Raw genomic sequence first — 16159 nt, forward strand, 5'->3', positions numbered from 1 at the left:
AATCAGTACGAATTTTCATAGATACTGTAAAGCAGAGTTTCAGACAAGACAGTTGGTTCTGTTACTTAAATTGTTCATGTGGGTTTGACAATGTTGGTAAACAAGGAGAGAGTGGTTTGAAAATGAGGGTACGACAAATGTTAGAGTCTCACCCCAATGCCGTAGTCCCAAGACTGTCCTTTGGGCTCCATGGGCTGAACCCCGAGTCGGCGGCAGACTGTTCCACAACTCAGACTGTGGCTACCCTGCACCTTATCCGCTATGATCCAAACCTTCACTCCCAAACACAACAACAAATATTTATCAACTAAGCAGCATGTGAATTGTTTATCAAGTTGAACATGAAGCCTTCTCATCATGACTTCTTAATTACATTTTTCTAACAATCCTGATGGTTCTGACTGATTCATACCCACTTCTATTATTCATTTCAATGTAGACAGTCGTAACAGAACCGCCTCAGCATCCTTGTACCGACCTGGTCCAGAGGTCCTACAGAGACCTTGCGCACATTATTGGAGATGTGTTCCCAGGAGGAACCCTGAGGGTAGCCAGGGGTCACACCCTGCCGGTACCACAGGTTACCTGGACAGAAGACCGATACCTGATCAGAAAGTCCCTCCTGCGGTTTAACTGCCTCAGGATAAACTGCCAATACCATTTTCATCAACTGTACACACTGACGTCCTCCCAACAGACACCTGCTTCAGCTTCTGCTTGGCTGGGGATGGGATGTGACACCAGCAGTCTCCTGCAGAGGGACACACACCCAACACCAGAATAGGTGCAACTGTGAAACAAATAATCTGCAGCTTTAGTTTAAAACTGAAGTCAAAATCTTTCTGAACAGAAGCATTTTCAAATATGATCGACACCAACAATGCTCTCTGGTCTTTCAGCCAGAGCATTTACAGGTCTCATACAAACCTGATGGATCCTGAGGAGACACAGAACCCCTATAAAATGCAGAACCATCCCTGGCGATGGCCCAAACCTGGCTTGCACCGCCAATGGAGATAGACTTGAAGGGTTGGTCTGTTCCTACATGGAGCCATGAGGAGCCCTGAGAAGACACAAATAATGTTAAAGGGGCGCACCAGTATTTTTTTAAGACATTTTTTTTAATTCATCTTTTCAGAAAATCAATTTAATTCAATGCTGTATTGATCCAGAATGTAAACACTACCACAAGTTATGGAGCTGACTAAAATAACTGAATGGGGCAAGCTAAGAGCCCTCGTGGTAAATGGCTTCTTGTCACCACTGAACAGATGAAAATGTATTTAGAAGTGTCTCAAAGTATGGAGAGGATCCTGACTGAGGTAAAAAAGTAAGTCCCTTCGGCTGCTCCCTTGTTTGCACTCAGGGTCGCCACAGCAAATCCAAGGTAGATCTGCATGTTGAATTGGCAGAGGTCTTACGCTGGATGCCCTTCCTGACGCAACTCCACATTACATGGAGAAATGTGGCAGGGGTGGGATTTGAACCCGGAACCTTCTGCACTGAAACCAAGAGCATTAACCACTTGGCCACCACCTTTTAATTAGAACCTTTTAAAATAGCTAGTTACACAGTTAGCGTTTACCTTAGTCTGTAGTCAATACAGGCCGATTGCAGATGGGGGCTTTTTTTCTCCCCCTTTTACCTCATCTCCATGCAGGAGATCTCCATCAACTACAGATGCTGGGGTTGGTGGGCCATGTGCTGTATTTTGTGCTCAGATTACATGCTGTATAAATAGTAAAGTGAAGTTGGACATAACTATAATGCCTGTGCACTGTGTGCAAGTTGCAGCTCCAGAGATGAGGACCATGTGGCACATTTCTGACTTACAGACTGGTCACCTGTTGAAACTTACAGCAGGTGTCAGCGTGGTGACTCCCAGTCTGCAAAGCACATCTCCCTTGTTGCTGATGGCCCACAGTGGAATCACATCCACGCTGCTCTGTGCTGCACATGGCACGATGGTGACATCACTCAGTGGGATTGGTGGGACTTCCTGCCAGGGTCCTGTGGTGGTCAACTTACACTTCCTGTGAAGGGAGGAAAACACAGTTCCACGGTTTGCAGCTGTTCTTGTTTGAGATGCCGGTCTCCACAGCAGTATGATGGGTATAGCATAGATCAGTCTTGAACCTGCGACCTTCTGGATTGGGAGATGCTGACAATTCCCGTGTTTGGCGGCTACACTTACAACCCCAATTCCAATGAAGTTAGGATGTTGTGTAAAATGTAAATAAAAACAGAATACAATGATTTGCAAATCCTCTTTAACCTATATTCAATTGAATACACCACAAAGACGAGATATTTAATGTTCAAACTGATAAACTTTATTGTTTTTGTGCAAATATTTGCTCATTTTGAAATAGACGCCTGCATCAAGTTTCAAAAAAGCTGGGACGGGGCAACAAAATACTGGGAAAGTTGATGAATGGTCAAAGAACACCTGTTTGGAACATTCCACAGGTGAACAGGTTAACTGGAAACAGGTGAGTGTCATGATTGGGTATAAAAGGAGCATCCCCAAAAGGCTCAGCCATTCACAAGCAAAGATGGGGTGAGGATCACCACTTTGTGAACAACTGCATACAAAAAAAAATAGTCCAACAGTTTAAGAACAATGTTTCTCAATGTTCATTTGCAAGAAATTTAGTGATTCCATCATGTGCAGTCCATAATATAATCAGAAGATTCAGAGGATCTGGAGAACTTTTACATGTAAGCGGCAAGGCCAAATACCAACATTGAATGCCTGTGACCTTCAATCCCTCAGGTGGCACTGCATTAAAAACTGACATCATTGTGTAAAGGATCTTACCGTGTGGGCTCAGGAACACTTCAGAAAACCATTGTGAGTTAACACAGTTCATCGCTACATCTACAAGTGCAAGTTAAAACTCCACCATGCAAAACGAAAGTCATACATCAACAACATCCAGAAACACTGCCGCCTTCTCTGGGCCCGAGTTCATTTGAAATGGACAGACGCAAAATGGAAAAGTGTGCTGTGGTCTGATGAGTCCACATTTCAAATTGTTTTTGGAAATCATGGACATCGTGTCCTCCGGTCAAAACAGGAAAAAGACCATCCAGATTGTTACCAGCACAAAGTTCAAAAGCCAGCATCTGTGATGGTATGGGGGTGTGTTAGTGCCCATGGCATGGGCAATTTACACATCTGTGATGGCACCATCACTGCTGAAAGGTACATTCAGGTTTTGGAGCAACACATGCTGCCATCCAAGGAACGTCTTTTTCAGGGACGTCCCTCTTATTTCAGCAAGACAATGCTAAGCCACATTCTGCACGTGTTACAACAGCGTGGCTTCGTAGCAAAAGAGTGCGGATACGAGACTGGCCTGCCTGTAGTTCAGACCTGTCGCCCATTGAAAATGTGTGGTGCATTATGAAGCGCAAAATACGACAACGGAGACCCTGGACTGTTGAACAACTGAAGTCGTACATCAAGCAAGAATGGGAAAGAATTCCACCTACAAAGCTTCAACACTTAGTGTCCTCAGTTCCCAAATGCTTATTGAGTGTTGTTAGAAGGAAAGGTGATGTAACACAGTGGTAAAGAAACCACTGTCCCAGCTTTTTGAAACGTGTTGCAGGCATCATTTCAAAATGAGCAAATATTTGCACAAAAACAACAAAGTTTATCAGTTTGAACATTAAATATCTTGTCTCTGTGGTACATTCAATTGAATATAGGTTGAAGAGGATTTGCAAATCATTGTATTCTGTTTTTATTTACATTATACACAACGTCCCGACTTAAGTGGAATTGGGGTTGTATATTTGCCCTTGCTGGAGGCAAACACTAAGCATCAAATGTACAGTAACAGAATCTAAAACACTTTTATAACTCAATGGAGACACTGCCACACCAAACAATTCTCAATTATTTGCAATTATCCAGATCAGCATGAAATTTCACTCATCTCCCATAAACTTTGTGTAAAAGGACCAGTGTATTTACCTTCTTGGAAATTTCTTAAAATGCTGAAAATGGCAATCTTACGCTTTAAAAAAAAATCCCATATGCACATCTGGATCCTAATCAGCACCACAACTTAATGGGATCTTTGTAAATTATACAACCCGTATTCTTGATGATCGTAAGTAATTACACTGCACATCAACTATTACAATTACAGCATATGTCAACAGATGAAGAAGTAGAAAAAAAAAAAAATTAAAAAAAAATCAGAAAAACAGTCACCAACATATGAAAATACAGGACTTATAACGATTGTAATGAATAACTCCATTTTTGACTGTCTGATGATTGACCTGTTTCTCCACCAGGAAACCAGTTTTCATGAAAACTGTTGGTGGGGTGGCACATGGGCAAAGAAATCATCCATGAAATTTTGTTTATCCAGTTTATCCAGACACAGGGGCAGGACAGGGGTTTTGTTTTGAAACAGTCATCAACTTTGCAAGATACAGCATTATTTTTGTTCTGTTGCATGTTTGGCCATTTGTCATGATGTCACAGTATATTGGCCTCAACTAAAAGGAAAATTACAACCAGTGGGCACTTGGTTAGTCAGCATCATCAGTTACACGTTAGTGGTTATTTATCTGATTCAAACTCAACAACAACAATTCAGAAAACTGTGGCTAAAAATACATGTTGTCCACCAGCTCTGGATCATTATCTCGAGCCAAACCAAAGCTCAGTACATTTTGAAAAGACAATCATAGTATACTTATGCATGATTTCCATTGTAAATGTGAGTGGATTAATTTTAGAGAAATTAATCACAATGTCTAAGAATGTCTTTTCTTACAATGTTCACAAAACTGAAAGAGCAAAAAGATCCTGGATTTAAAAGTATTTAAATAAAGCAAAATTTAAACTTTTTAAAAAATATATAAAATTAATTTGTTGCCATTATTTACATACATATGTGTTAAATACTACTGACTATTTAATTATTAAATATAGAGAAAACAGGATTACATCAGCAGGTATATTTTAGCAAAGCTTAAAGTTGTCACAGCTCAGTATTCTGCCATGTCCACCACTGACTATATTAAAAATGTTGCTCTTTATTGTACCTGGCCCATCTCCTACGGCGCACAAAGTCCTTCATTGTTTTATAACCATAATATGACCTGTAGAAAAGTCAGGAGAAGAAGAAAAATAAAATAAATCAGTGAAAGTCATAACTGTGTAGAATCTCATTTCTGAGTTTGAGGAAAAAAAAAACAAAACACAAGAAACCTACGCTGGAAAATCAGCTGCATATTGCCAGCCTTCTCTGTCTGTCCCTCCTGAGATGCCGTAGTCGATGCTCCAGTCAGACACCTTAAAAAAAACAAAACAAAAAAAAAACAGCCAAAACGAGAAGTGAAAGACTCGAAACATTCTGTGGCATCAGATCTCATCTGTCCTAAGTCCAGACAAGCTCTCAGACTGTTTCAGTGTATTCAACTGCTGTGTTGGTGCTTTACCCAAGTCCAATGAGGAGATGGCGGTTTGGTATTCGCTTTGGTGCACTCACGTAACCCTGACGCATCACTCCACATGTAACGGTCTGTGGGCAGACCTCTAAGACAAAAAACACACACACACACACACACAAGTCACAAATGAATTCAACCAGGGCTCAAAATAGTACGTGCATGTGCTAGTTTGTGCACGTATTACTCGAGCGGTGCACGTAATTTTATACTGCACTTGCACTGGTGCAAGTAACTTTATCCAAGTTTTATCAACTATAAGCACCAGTAAAATGAACCAATAAAGGAATAAATAAAGAAAAAAATTCCAGTGTGTTGTCTTCATCTTCCCTGCGTTTTATGACTCACACACGGAGTGAGTTGCTGTGCTCTATTTGTTGTGTTCGCGCGCGCACATGTAAACAAAGAAAAGAAAAAAAAAAAAACCTGGCTGGCTGCGGTTCGCTCTCTCTCTGCCCCTCAAACTCTGTCATCATAGTGTTATAATCCAGCCACCATTTGTTTTATTATACATCTGTGTAGTTAATAAAATTATCTTCACGGATGATTAGTTCACACACGCACGTAAAAAAAACAACAAAAAAAACATGGACACAGCTCCATGCTGCCGCTGCGGCTCTGTAAGATCGTGCCCTTGTTTAACTCAAACGATGCTTAAAACGTGCACACAATATAATAAAACGAGCGCACATTCTCGCCACATGCAAAACATTTTGCGATGACACTTCCAGGGCTCCGTAGTTCCTCGCTCTCTCTCCACTGAAACTCTGTCATAATTGTGTTATAAATCAGTCATCATTTGTTTTATTATATGTGTGTAGTTAATAAATACAATAATCGTCATGGACAATTTGTTCGTGCGCGTACGTGGAAAAAAAAAAAAAAAACAGGGGAGAGCAGCAGCAGCAGTGGCAAACTCTCCCCAGAGGGGAAGACTCTGAAACATCATAGGAGGAGTTTTAAGGTTGATATAAGACTGACTTTTGGTTGCGCAAGTAACTTTTATTTTTTTTTGTTACTAGCACCAGTGCAAGTAGGTTAAAAAATGTATTTCGACCCCTGATTCAACCCAACACCCAAAATCTTCATGTAATGTGGCTCCTGATGATGTGATTGTTTTTTTTTAGTGAAAACCTCACTTTCAAAGATAACTCTGTAATCCTACATGCAATTTAATCAATCAGTGTGTAACACAGAAAACGGTGGCCTCTTACACGAGCGGCAAAAAGCCTGTGTTTATTTGGACGAAGCACATTGTAATCAACCACAAGCTGCTTTTGAACTTAATTGTCCATATTTCAATGAAGTCACAACAGGTGCAGCAGGGTTATCGCAGAGTTTTGGGACTGCTGAAAAACTGTTGATTAACAGCAAACTATTCACACGTTAACCGTAATGCTGAAAAAAATGGACAAAACCAACTGTAAAAATATATAACAAGTACTCACAAAGTGTTGTACCATCATGCGATAATACTGCAGTAACATCTCGATCGCATACATTGGATACAAACTATTACTCTCAGTGACGCCCCCATCAAGACTCCTAAATTTTCCTCGATATTACACTTGCACTGAGCACACTGCAAGCACATGAAGAGCAGTCCAATTAATTTGATTTGTAAAATAATGTAAAAACAAAAATACAGGGTAACACAAAAAACATGAACATGAAACACAGACAGCTTACAAACTGTGGATGGAACTATATGGACTGAGATTTAAGCTATAGGCTATACTTACCGTCCTCACCTGGAATTCTGCACAGCAAAGTGCTGCTTTAGGTAATCACACCAAGCATTGTGCATACCTTTTTTTATCTGCATTTTATATTTCGTATACTTTATATTTTAATATTTTTATATTTTTATAAGGAGGAGTTAAGGGAAATTTCATTATACACTGTATAATGACAAAGTGATACTGATTCTGAAAAGCGACAAATGGACTTGTTTCCATTGTGGCCCAATATAAATCACAGATAGAATATGACTAGAGGTAACAGTTAACAATACTGACAACAAACATAATCAATAAGAGTATAAGTATGGTATTTACACATTATTAAAACAATATTTACAGACAATAAATCAAGTCTAGAAATAGATAAAGTTATCAGTAAAATTGTTGACCATCAAGGAAAAAAGATTTTTTTTTACCCTGAATTTAAAATCAAATTTATTTCTGCAGGATTTTATTTGGAAATTGGGGCTGTTCCATACCTTAGCACCAGTATAAGAAAACGATGTTGGCCCAAAGGACCCAACTGAGGGGATAACCAAAGACAAGGCACTGGATCTAGTGTTAATGCTGTGGGTTTTCTGTATTTAAAAAAGAAATTTCTGTACAACAGCAAACAGGATTTAGTTTAAGTTGGTCCACTCTCAAATCAACCGTCAACATACGAACCATACTGAATTCGTCAGGGTCTATATGTGACCAGGATGAGTTTTGAGGAGGAAGCGTATTATCTTAATCTGCATAACCTGTGACCTCCCCTTATTTGTCTTGGTCAGGTTAGAAAACCAAGACACACCGGTGTAATCAAAGTGACATTTAATAAGAGCAGAAACAAGTAGCCTCTTAGTCTTCATATTGAAATGCTTAGCTTGTCGATATAAAAACTTTAATTTAGCACTTGATTGGTTGATAATTTTGTCAACTATTAGATCTCCTGATAGGGTCTGGTTAATATCCAGCCTAATATATTTTATATAGGAATTGCTGCTGGCACCTTGGTTTTAGTCAGACCCATAGGCAAAAGTTCCTCCTTATCACTGTTCTTTTTAAAAATGGAAAGCACAGTGATGTTTGTCACCCGCCCCCCAAATGATGAACTGAAAAATGACCTGATCTGTGACTAAAAACAGTGATTCAATCAGTTATGGTTAGGATGGCAACATAAATGACCTGTGACATCATACAATTTATGACATTCTATTCAATCCAAGCCCCCCCCCCCCCCCCCCAAGATATATACAGCAAGGCACTTAGATGCAAAATGCAAGCCAATGCAAACATTGGACCCTTGATCCAGCCTCGCATGCTACTCAAACCTCTCTGGCTAACACAGTGTTCTACCTGTTAGTGTAGCCAGTGACGGGGTTCCACCTCTGGTTCTCATAGATGTACACACTCTTAACGTCTGTCTGTGTGTAAATATTATCTGTGCTGCTGGCCAGTTCCTGGAAGAAGCCGCCTCCATAAGCCCCTGTGTGAACCCAGGCAGTATGGTCGTAGCTAATCCCCCACACCACGCCAGCGCTGTTACACTCCACCACACGCAGGTGACCTCCAACCTGTCGCCAGAACCTACACATGGAAAGAAATACCTGAAATACTTTATGACTGCTGCATTGGAAAATGAGATAAAGGCCATAAAGTGTTGCTGAAAGTAAAGAAAATTACTATTTTCTAAAAATCTCCTGTACCCACGAGACGTACAGGTTATTCTTACATCTGGTCACAGGGTGTTGGGTAAGGCACGGCCTCCAGGTCAGGAGAGGGCTCACTAATAAAGATGTCGCCTTTACAAGTGATGGACCATATGGCCTGATTGGACGGAGGGCCGTGGACCCCCCTGGAGTCACAGCATGACACGCTCAACAAAGCCAGCTGGAGACAGAAAGAACAGAGAGAAAATCAAACCAAAAGAAGCATCAAGGCAACTGCGGTGCTTTATTCTAATGCATTAGTGACATCAGCAGTGTGATCACATTGCTTTACAAATCTTTTAAAGTTTTTTTTGTTTTTTTAAGGTAACCTTGTTTCTCAAACCATTTCCAAATCCAAAAGCACGTCTTAATGATGAGAGAACTGATTTTGCCACAGTATTCAACACTTGACAAAACCCCAGCTGTGATGGCTCTTCCCAAAAGTGACACAAGAACACTAAGAAAAAGAAGCAGCGCAGAGAAGCAGAAATACCCAAGGTCCTGTTTTCCTAAGCAAAAATAGAGTGCGATACCTACCCAGTCATGCATCTCCAGCTCTGTGGCTGCTGCCAATCTGATTGGGCATCGCTGCTTAGTTCTCTCTGGAGTGTAGATAGCAAAAGTGTGTTTGGAGTCATTCAGCACAGGAACCAGAATGGTCACTTCGTTGATGAAAGCATGCAGGTACTAGACAGAAGAGAGGAAAAGTAGCTTGAAAGCAAAGTACATAAATAAAGGAAAATGTGGTGTTGAGTGCAAGAATGGAACAACAGCACTTGTATATTTAAATTAATTCATAAAAATATTTTAAGACGTACCCATGCAGTATTATGGTTTTCACACAAAACTGTAACACTCCTTTCAGGACACACAGAACTAAACAGATGTTATGAGTAAAAAGTAAGTCCAGTAATGGCCCAGAGGCACATTTGGTGCAGGTGCATATGTCTGGATTTGGGAGCATGTGAAGTGGATGAGAGTCTATGACTCCCCTTGTATGGGACGTCAAACTGAAGCAGGTTAGGCCGCTAACCCAGATACAGTTGGGTGGACTGACACAATGCAGATGTGTTTTTCTGACTGGGAATCAAACCCATGATGACATATTGGTAGCACGTTTCCTTATACCACTGAGGGACCTGTTCCACAATATATAATTCAATTCAATTTCAATTTATTTCCTTTATATAGCGCCAAATCACAACAGAGTTGCCTCAAGGCGCTTCACACAGGTAAGGTCTAACCTTACCAACCCCCAGAGCAAGAGTGGTAAGGAAAATGATACCCAGCTTTATCTATCCATGAAGCCAGACGACACACACCAATTAGCTAAACTGCAGGATTGTCTTACAGACATAAAGACATGGATGACCTCTAATTTCCTGCTTTAAACTCAGATAAAACTGAAGTTATTGTACTTGGCCCCACAAATCTTAGAAACATGGTGTCTAACCAGATCCTTACTCTGGATGGCATTACCCTGACCTCTAGTAATACTGTGAGAAATCTTGGAGTCATTTTTGATCAGGATATGTCATTCAAAGCGCATATTAAACAAATATGTAGGACTGCTTTTTTGCATTTACGCAATATCTCTAAAATCAGAAAGGTCTTGTCTCAGAGTGATGCTGAAAAACTAATTCATGCATTTATTTCCTCTAGGCTGGACTATTGTAATTCATTATTATCAGGTTGTCCTAAAAGTTCCCTAAAAAGCCTTCAGTTAATTCAAAATGCTGCAGCTAGAGTGCTGACGGGGACTAGAAGGAGAGAGCATATCTCACCCATATTGGCCTCTCTTCATTGGCTTCCTGTTAATTCTAGAATAGAATTTAAAATTCTTCTTCTTACTTATAAGGTTTTGAATAATCAGGTCCCATCTTATCTTAGGGACCTCGTAGTACCATATCACCCCAATAGAGCGCTTCGCTCTCAGACTGCAGGCTTACTTGTAGTTCCTAGGGTTTGTAAGAGTAGAATGGGAGGCAGAGCCTTCAGCTTTCAGGCTCCTCTCCTGTGGAACCAGCTCCCAATTCAGATCAGGGAGACAGACACCCTCTCTACTTTTAAGATTAGGCTTAAAACTTTCCTTTTTGCTAAAGCTTATAGTTAGGGCTGGATCAGGTGACCCTGAACCATCCCTTAGTTATGCTGCTATAGACGTAGACTGCTGGGGGGTTCCCATGATGCACTGTTTCTTTCTCTTTTTGCTCTGTATGCACCACTCTGCATTTAATCATTAGTGATCGATCTCTGCTCCCCTCCACAGCATGTCTTTTTCCTGGTTCTCTCCCTCAGCCCCAACCAGTCCCAGCAGAAGACTGCCCCTCCCTGAGCCTGGTTCTGCTGGAGGTTTCTTCCTGTTAAAAGGGAGTTTTTCCTTCCCACTGTAGCCAAGTGCTTGCTCACAGGGGGTCGTTTTGACCGTTGGGGTTTTACATCATTATTGTATGGCCTTGCCTTACAATATAAAGCGCCTTGGGGCAACTGTTTGTTGTGATTTGGCGCTATATAAAAAAAAAATTGAATTGAATTGAATTGAAAAACTCCCTCTGAGGAAGAAACCTCAAGCAGACCAGACTCAAAGGGGTGACCCTCTGCTTGGGCCATGCTACAAACATAAATTACATAAATAATTCACAGAACAATTCACGGACGAATATACAAGAATTGCTGTTGGTGCACAGGACAGGAGGATCTCCAATACAAACACAACTCCCATCTCTGGATGGAGCTGCACCTTAAACAGAGGGGGGGGGAAAAAAAAAAAAAAAAAAAAATATATATATATATATATATATATATATATATATATATATATATGGAATAAAAATATAAATATATAAATATAAAAATAAAAAATAGAAAGGAATGAGTCAAACCAGTGGTTCTCATCTTATTCTGCAGGGCCCCCCTTTTTATTTACTTTGCCTCACCACACCCCATCTGCAATACCTCCACACCCCTCCAAGGGGTGCATTAAATTAAACAATTGATGAGGCCACAGACATTTTTTACAGTGGTCATGTTTATGCACCTGTAATGTTTGTGGATTAACTTTTACATTCAGCCTGTCAGTGTGCAACGTAAGTCCAAATGAGAACAGAAAAGTAAATTCAGTCTGGAGAGCCAAAACGGTCTAGGTTTCCTTTGTTACGAATGGCCTTAGTAAGTGATTTCACAGAGGAACAGGACTTGGAGTTGAGGGGGAAGAGATTAGTAGGAAAACCACCTGCTGAGAGGGTCGGTTGTAAGAAAAACCTGCACACTTTGCCCATCTCTACTCCAGTCCAAGAGGTTCTGCTGCCAAGACCCAAGTCAGGGAACAACCCTATTCAAGTGAAATCCAACATGGGGCCTATACAGTGTAGCAGATGAGATTAACCCCCTACCAAGGGATACCCAGATACAATTTGGCATAACCCAAAATACACCCCAGATTATAAAATAGCCCAGGCAGGTTGATACCCTGGGGTATATTTTGGGCAAGGCCAGACTATACCCATCGAGTTGAGATTATACCTCCTTGTGTTTTCAAAGTTAAAAATAAAAAGTCAAAGTCAGCTTTTCAAATCTGCTACATGTACAGGACACACAGAGTATTGAAAATGTGTTTCTCTCAGATCCATAGTGTAATAAAATTTATTAAAATGTAGAAAGGGGCAACATATAAAAAGTACACAAAAACTACAAGTATGCTATTTTGAATGGGAAAAAAAAACAACACATATACGCCTTTTTCTGCACAATAATGAAAAAAAAAAACCCCACATGCTTGCACAGTTTAGGTCACGTACAAGACACACACACACACACACACAACCTGGACTAGTATCCTACTCACCTTTTTCTCTTCATAGTAGTTGTAATAAATGAAGAGGATGCCATCCTTGTTTCCGTTTGGGCCTGAGAACTGCTCCAGAGCAAACTGAACATCTATCCACTTGTGTGGCTTCCAGTCTCTCCACCACTGCATGGTTCCCTTCTTCACCCACACAGACTGCAGTAGAGACGGGCATCCATGTAATCACACATGTTAATACATGAATTGGGGGAGTGGGGTGGGGGGAGTGGAAGGAAAAGACAATAAATAAAGGGATAAAGGGGACAGAATTATCCCAGAAAGGGGTGGGGGTTTTTTTCAGCCCAGTCTCATAATTCAGGTACCTGTTCTACAGCTTGCTCATAATGTCTGAAGTTTTCTATCTCTCTCTTGGTCCGCTCATTGAGTTGTTCAAAAATCTGTCTCCGCCAGGCTGCGGTCTGTGCCGGAGTGATGGACAGACTCATGGACTGGACTGACTGGGTCACGGCTGGAAAGAAGAAACGGGAACATCTTCAGTTAAAACAAAAAGATGGAATGGATTTCAATAAAAAAAAAAAAATTGATGTACGTAGACCTTCGACCAAGTAACAGTTGATTAAATCCAGATTGCAGATGCAGATTGCATGTTTGCTCTTTGATTTTTATTTCTGTAATCTTGATGCCGCCTTTGATGCTTCATAGTAGTAATGACTACAAGTTGTGTCAAATGAGCCATTACTTAGAGATGTCCAGATGATGTGTATTACCTGGATTGCAGGGAATTTCTATGACACTACAGCCACATGATGAGCTTCTCTGAGCAGGATCCAGCAACTTTTCCATCTTAAGCAGATGCTCAAAGCTTTTTAATCACCACATACCAAACCAAATATAACTCACTTGCAACAGTCAAAGAGTAGCTGAACCAGCTGAGGTGCGAGTGACTGTCCACAGAGCAGCCTCCTCCGCTGACCCACGCCCAGAGCGGGTGCTCGTCTGCTCCATACGGGTCCTCCAAGCCAAGGGTGTATGTAGCCACTGATGACAAACTGCAGGTATCAGCTGCATCCAGCGCAGCTCCATCCTGAACCTGCTGACTTTGAGCTTCTTCCAGGTCCACATTACTCCAGTGGGGGTCAGGAGGCATTCCAGACTGGCTGGAGGAAAGAACAACACCAGAACAGGGAAACTTGACCTCTCCATCTGGGAGGTCAACCTCCTCTTGGACAACTGGAATGGCAGACTCGTTCTCTCTTTTGGCTTTTGCCGGTTCTCGGTCAGAGACAAGTTCAGAGATGAAACTGTCACTGGTAACCTTGGGGATGTGGGGTTTAGGGGCATCAATAGGAGCTTCAGATAACTGATCTGTGAGAGCACTGGCTAAGGACTCGGGGGAGTTAGAAGTATGGAGGCATCTGGCCCCGTCTGTAGAGCCCTTCTCTGCATCAGAGTCCACATCACTCAGTCCCAAGTGGTTACACACCTCCCCACAGAAGAAGCGTCCAGCACTGAGGGAGGACATAGAGGAACCAAATTCAACCTTGAAGAAACTGTAACTTAATATTTATTATTGTTGGCATGCTTTGAAAACTCTTGCTTCAAATGAGGATCTCAACCTAAATTATCAGCCCATTCCCAAACACCTGAACATGATTTTTACCATATTTTCCAGAGTACGTTACACCTGTCAGAAAAATGACTTTTCAAGATGAAGAGAAAAAAACAAAAAACAAAAACATATACAAGTGGAACTTTTTTTGCTACTATATGTGAAACTCACTTTTTAACACAGTGTTTCACTGGGGGTGATTTTAACAATGGTCAGAAGCTCAGTGTAGCACATGTGTGCACCACAGCATGTGCTGTTAGATAACATAAGGACCAAAAATAAGCAAGATGGACAAATGAATGTGTGATGGACAACATATCTGATGTTATTGGGCACAGTTATGACAACAAAATGTGAGATGGACACCGATCCTGAACAGTGTATTTTTGCAGAAAGCCTTCAGCTTGTGGTGTGCACCAAAAGGACTTTTAAATTCCAAAATAAGCAAGATGGACAAATAAACATGCAATGGGCTCTTAATTTTGAGATTCTGTGCATTGTTGTCTTGTAGTTTTATTATTGGAGTTTCTTTTGTTTAGTGTGTCGACTTCTGGGAAAACCCAATATAAATAGTTATCATTAATAATGATGACAACAACAACAACAACAAACACCTGATTGTTCAGGATATAAGTTGCACCAGAGTATAAGTAGCAGGACCTGCCAAACTAGTTTTAAAAACTGACCAAAACTGCAGAAAATATGGTAATTATTGTGTGATATTGTTTTTAAAAAATACTACTTGGGTAATTGTACTGCAAATAAGGCGTCTTCACCTCTGCAGGCTGTTGGCACTGGTGCTGGAGTGGGATCTTTCTCCATCTCTGGGAACACTAATGGATTTCCAGGTTTTCCCACTCAGTTCACTGGAGGTCACACCCTGTCTGTAGTACACTGCCCTGTCCTCATAGCCGATACCCCACACCTTAGACACCACACAGACACTTTTAGAAAAAAAAGGGGGCTCCACGTGAAAACAACCACATTCTAATTATTCCACCAAGACATGAAGCAGTTGTGGCTAGAATTTACCTGGTCGTTGAGTCCTACGCTTATCATCATCATTTCCCCAACCATGCTGATCCAGCCGGAGCCATGGGGGTTGTGGGAGTTCACACCACGCCTAAACCACACCTGTAAAATCAGCAAAATAATGAAAGGAATCACCTCATATGAAAATCCCCGCGGGTCTGATTCCTGTGAAAGACATTTAAAGTCAAAGGCTGAATCTCAGTGTGCTCCCGAAGCCCTGAACCCTCATCAAGTAACTGAGTGCTATAGGCTGCAGGGATTTTAAAAAGGTATAAACAGGAGTGGAGCATATCACTTTACCTTCACAACTCCATGTTGCTTACTATTGTGAGTGTTTACCACTTTGTCTTACATTTGTTGCTTTCTTCATGGCTGACTGTGCCGCTCTGTGAACATTTGTTCCCGTAAGATCTCAGCATTTAATTGGAGCAGGAACTGAGTAATACTTGACTGGGATACTGCTTGGGAACACCAGGAGCATTGAGCAGGTTTCTCCATGCAGAACTGGACTTGTGTCAGGAGGGGGCATCCAGAGTAAAACTTGTGTCAAATCCCAGTGCGGCTCTCTAGATTTTCCAGGCTCTTCCCTTGCAGAGTGTTTGAGAGGTAATAAATGAATAATTAATTTACCCCTTTTTGTCAAAAGAGGACCTTTAAGCAAAAATTAAAAGAACTGATTGACAGACTGTCTGCAATGCACTCCTCTGATTTACCTATTTAGCTTCTTTTTTTTTTTTTTAGTGTAACCTTAAATCTTTTTTCCATTATACTGGTTGGTTGCTTTTTTTTCCGAACACTTCCG

The 16159-nt window shown here is 41.0% G+C and overlaps 1 protein-coding gene across 1 annotated transcript in view; it reads right to left on the minus strand.

Annotated features, from left to right (window-relative positions):
- Nucleotides 1–16159, minus strand: part of tecpr1a (tectonin beta-propeller repeat containing 1a) — a 28666-nt gene that overhangs the window by 3812 nt on the left and 8695 nt on the right. The window contains exons 8-23 of the mRNA XM_034193671.1: nucleotides 15358–15459; nucleotides 15102–15250; nucleotides 13617–14224; nucleotides 13079–13224; nucleotides 12756–12911; nucleotides 9449–9598; nucleotides 8935–9092; nucleotides 8559–8789; nucleotides 5470–5566; nucleotides 5244–5323; nucleotides 5074–5130; nucleotides 1859–2033; nucleotides 928–1063; nucleotides 659–751; nucleotides 479–585; nucleotides 153–272 (exon numbers count right to left, since the gene is read on the minus strand). Coding sequence (XP_034049562.1) covers nucleotides 153–272; nucleotides 479–585; nucleotides 659–751; nucleotides 928–1063; nucleotides 1859–2033; nucleotides 5074–5130; nucleotides 5244–5323; nucleotides 5470–5566; nucleotides 8559–8789; nucleotides 8935–9092; nucleotides 9449–9598; nucleotides 12756–12911; nucleotides 13079–13224; nucleotides 13617–14224; nucleotides 15102–15250; nucleotides 15358–15459 — 2565 coding nt within the window. The remainder of the gene's footprint in view (nucleotides 1–152; nucleotides 273–478; nucleotides 586–658; nucleotides 752–927; nucleotides 1064–1858; nucleotides 2034–5073; nucleotides 5131–5243; nucleotides 5324–5469; nucleotides 5567–8558; nucleotides 8790–8934; nucleotides 9093–9448; nucleotides 9599–12755; nucleotides 12912–13078; nucleotides 13225–13616; nucleotides 14225–15101; nucleotides 15251–15357; nucleotides 15460–16159) is intronic.

This window comes from Thalassophryne amazonica, chromosome 18 (genome assembly GCF_902500255.1).
Source record: "Thalassophryne amazonica chromosome 18, fThaAma1.1, whole genome shotgun sequence".
NCBI lineage: Eukaryota > Metazoa > Chordata > Actinopteri > Batrachoidiformes > Batrachoididae > Thalassophryne > Thalassophryne amazonica.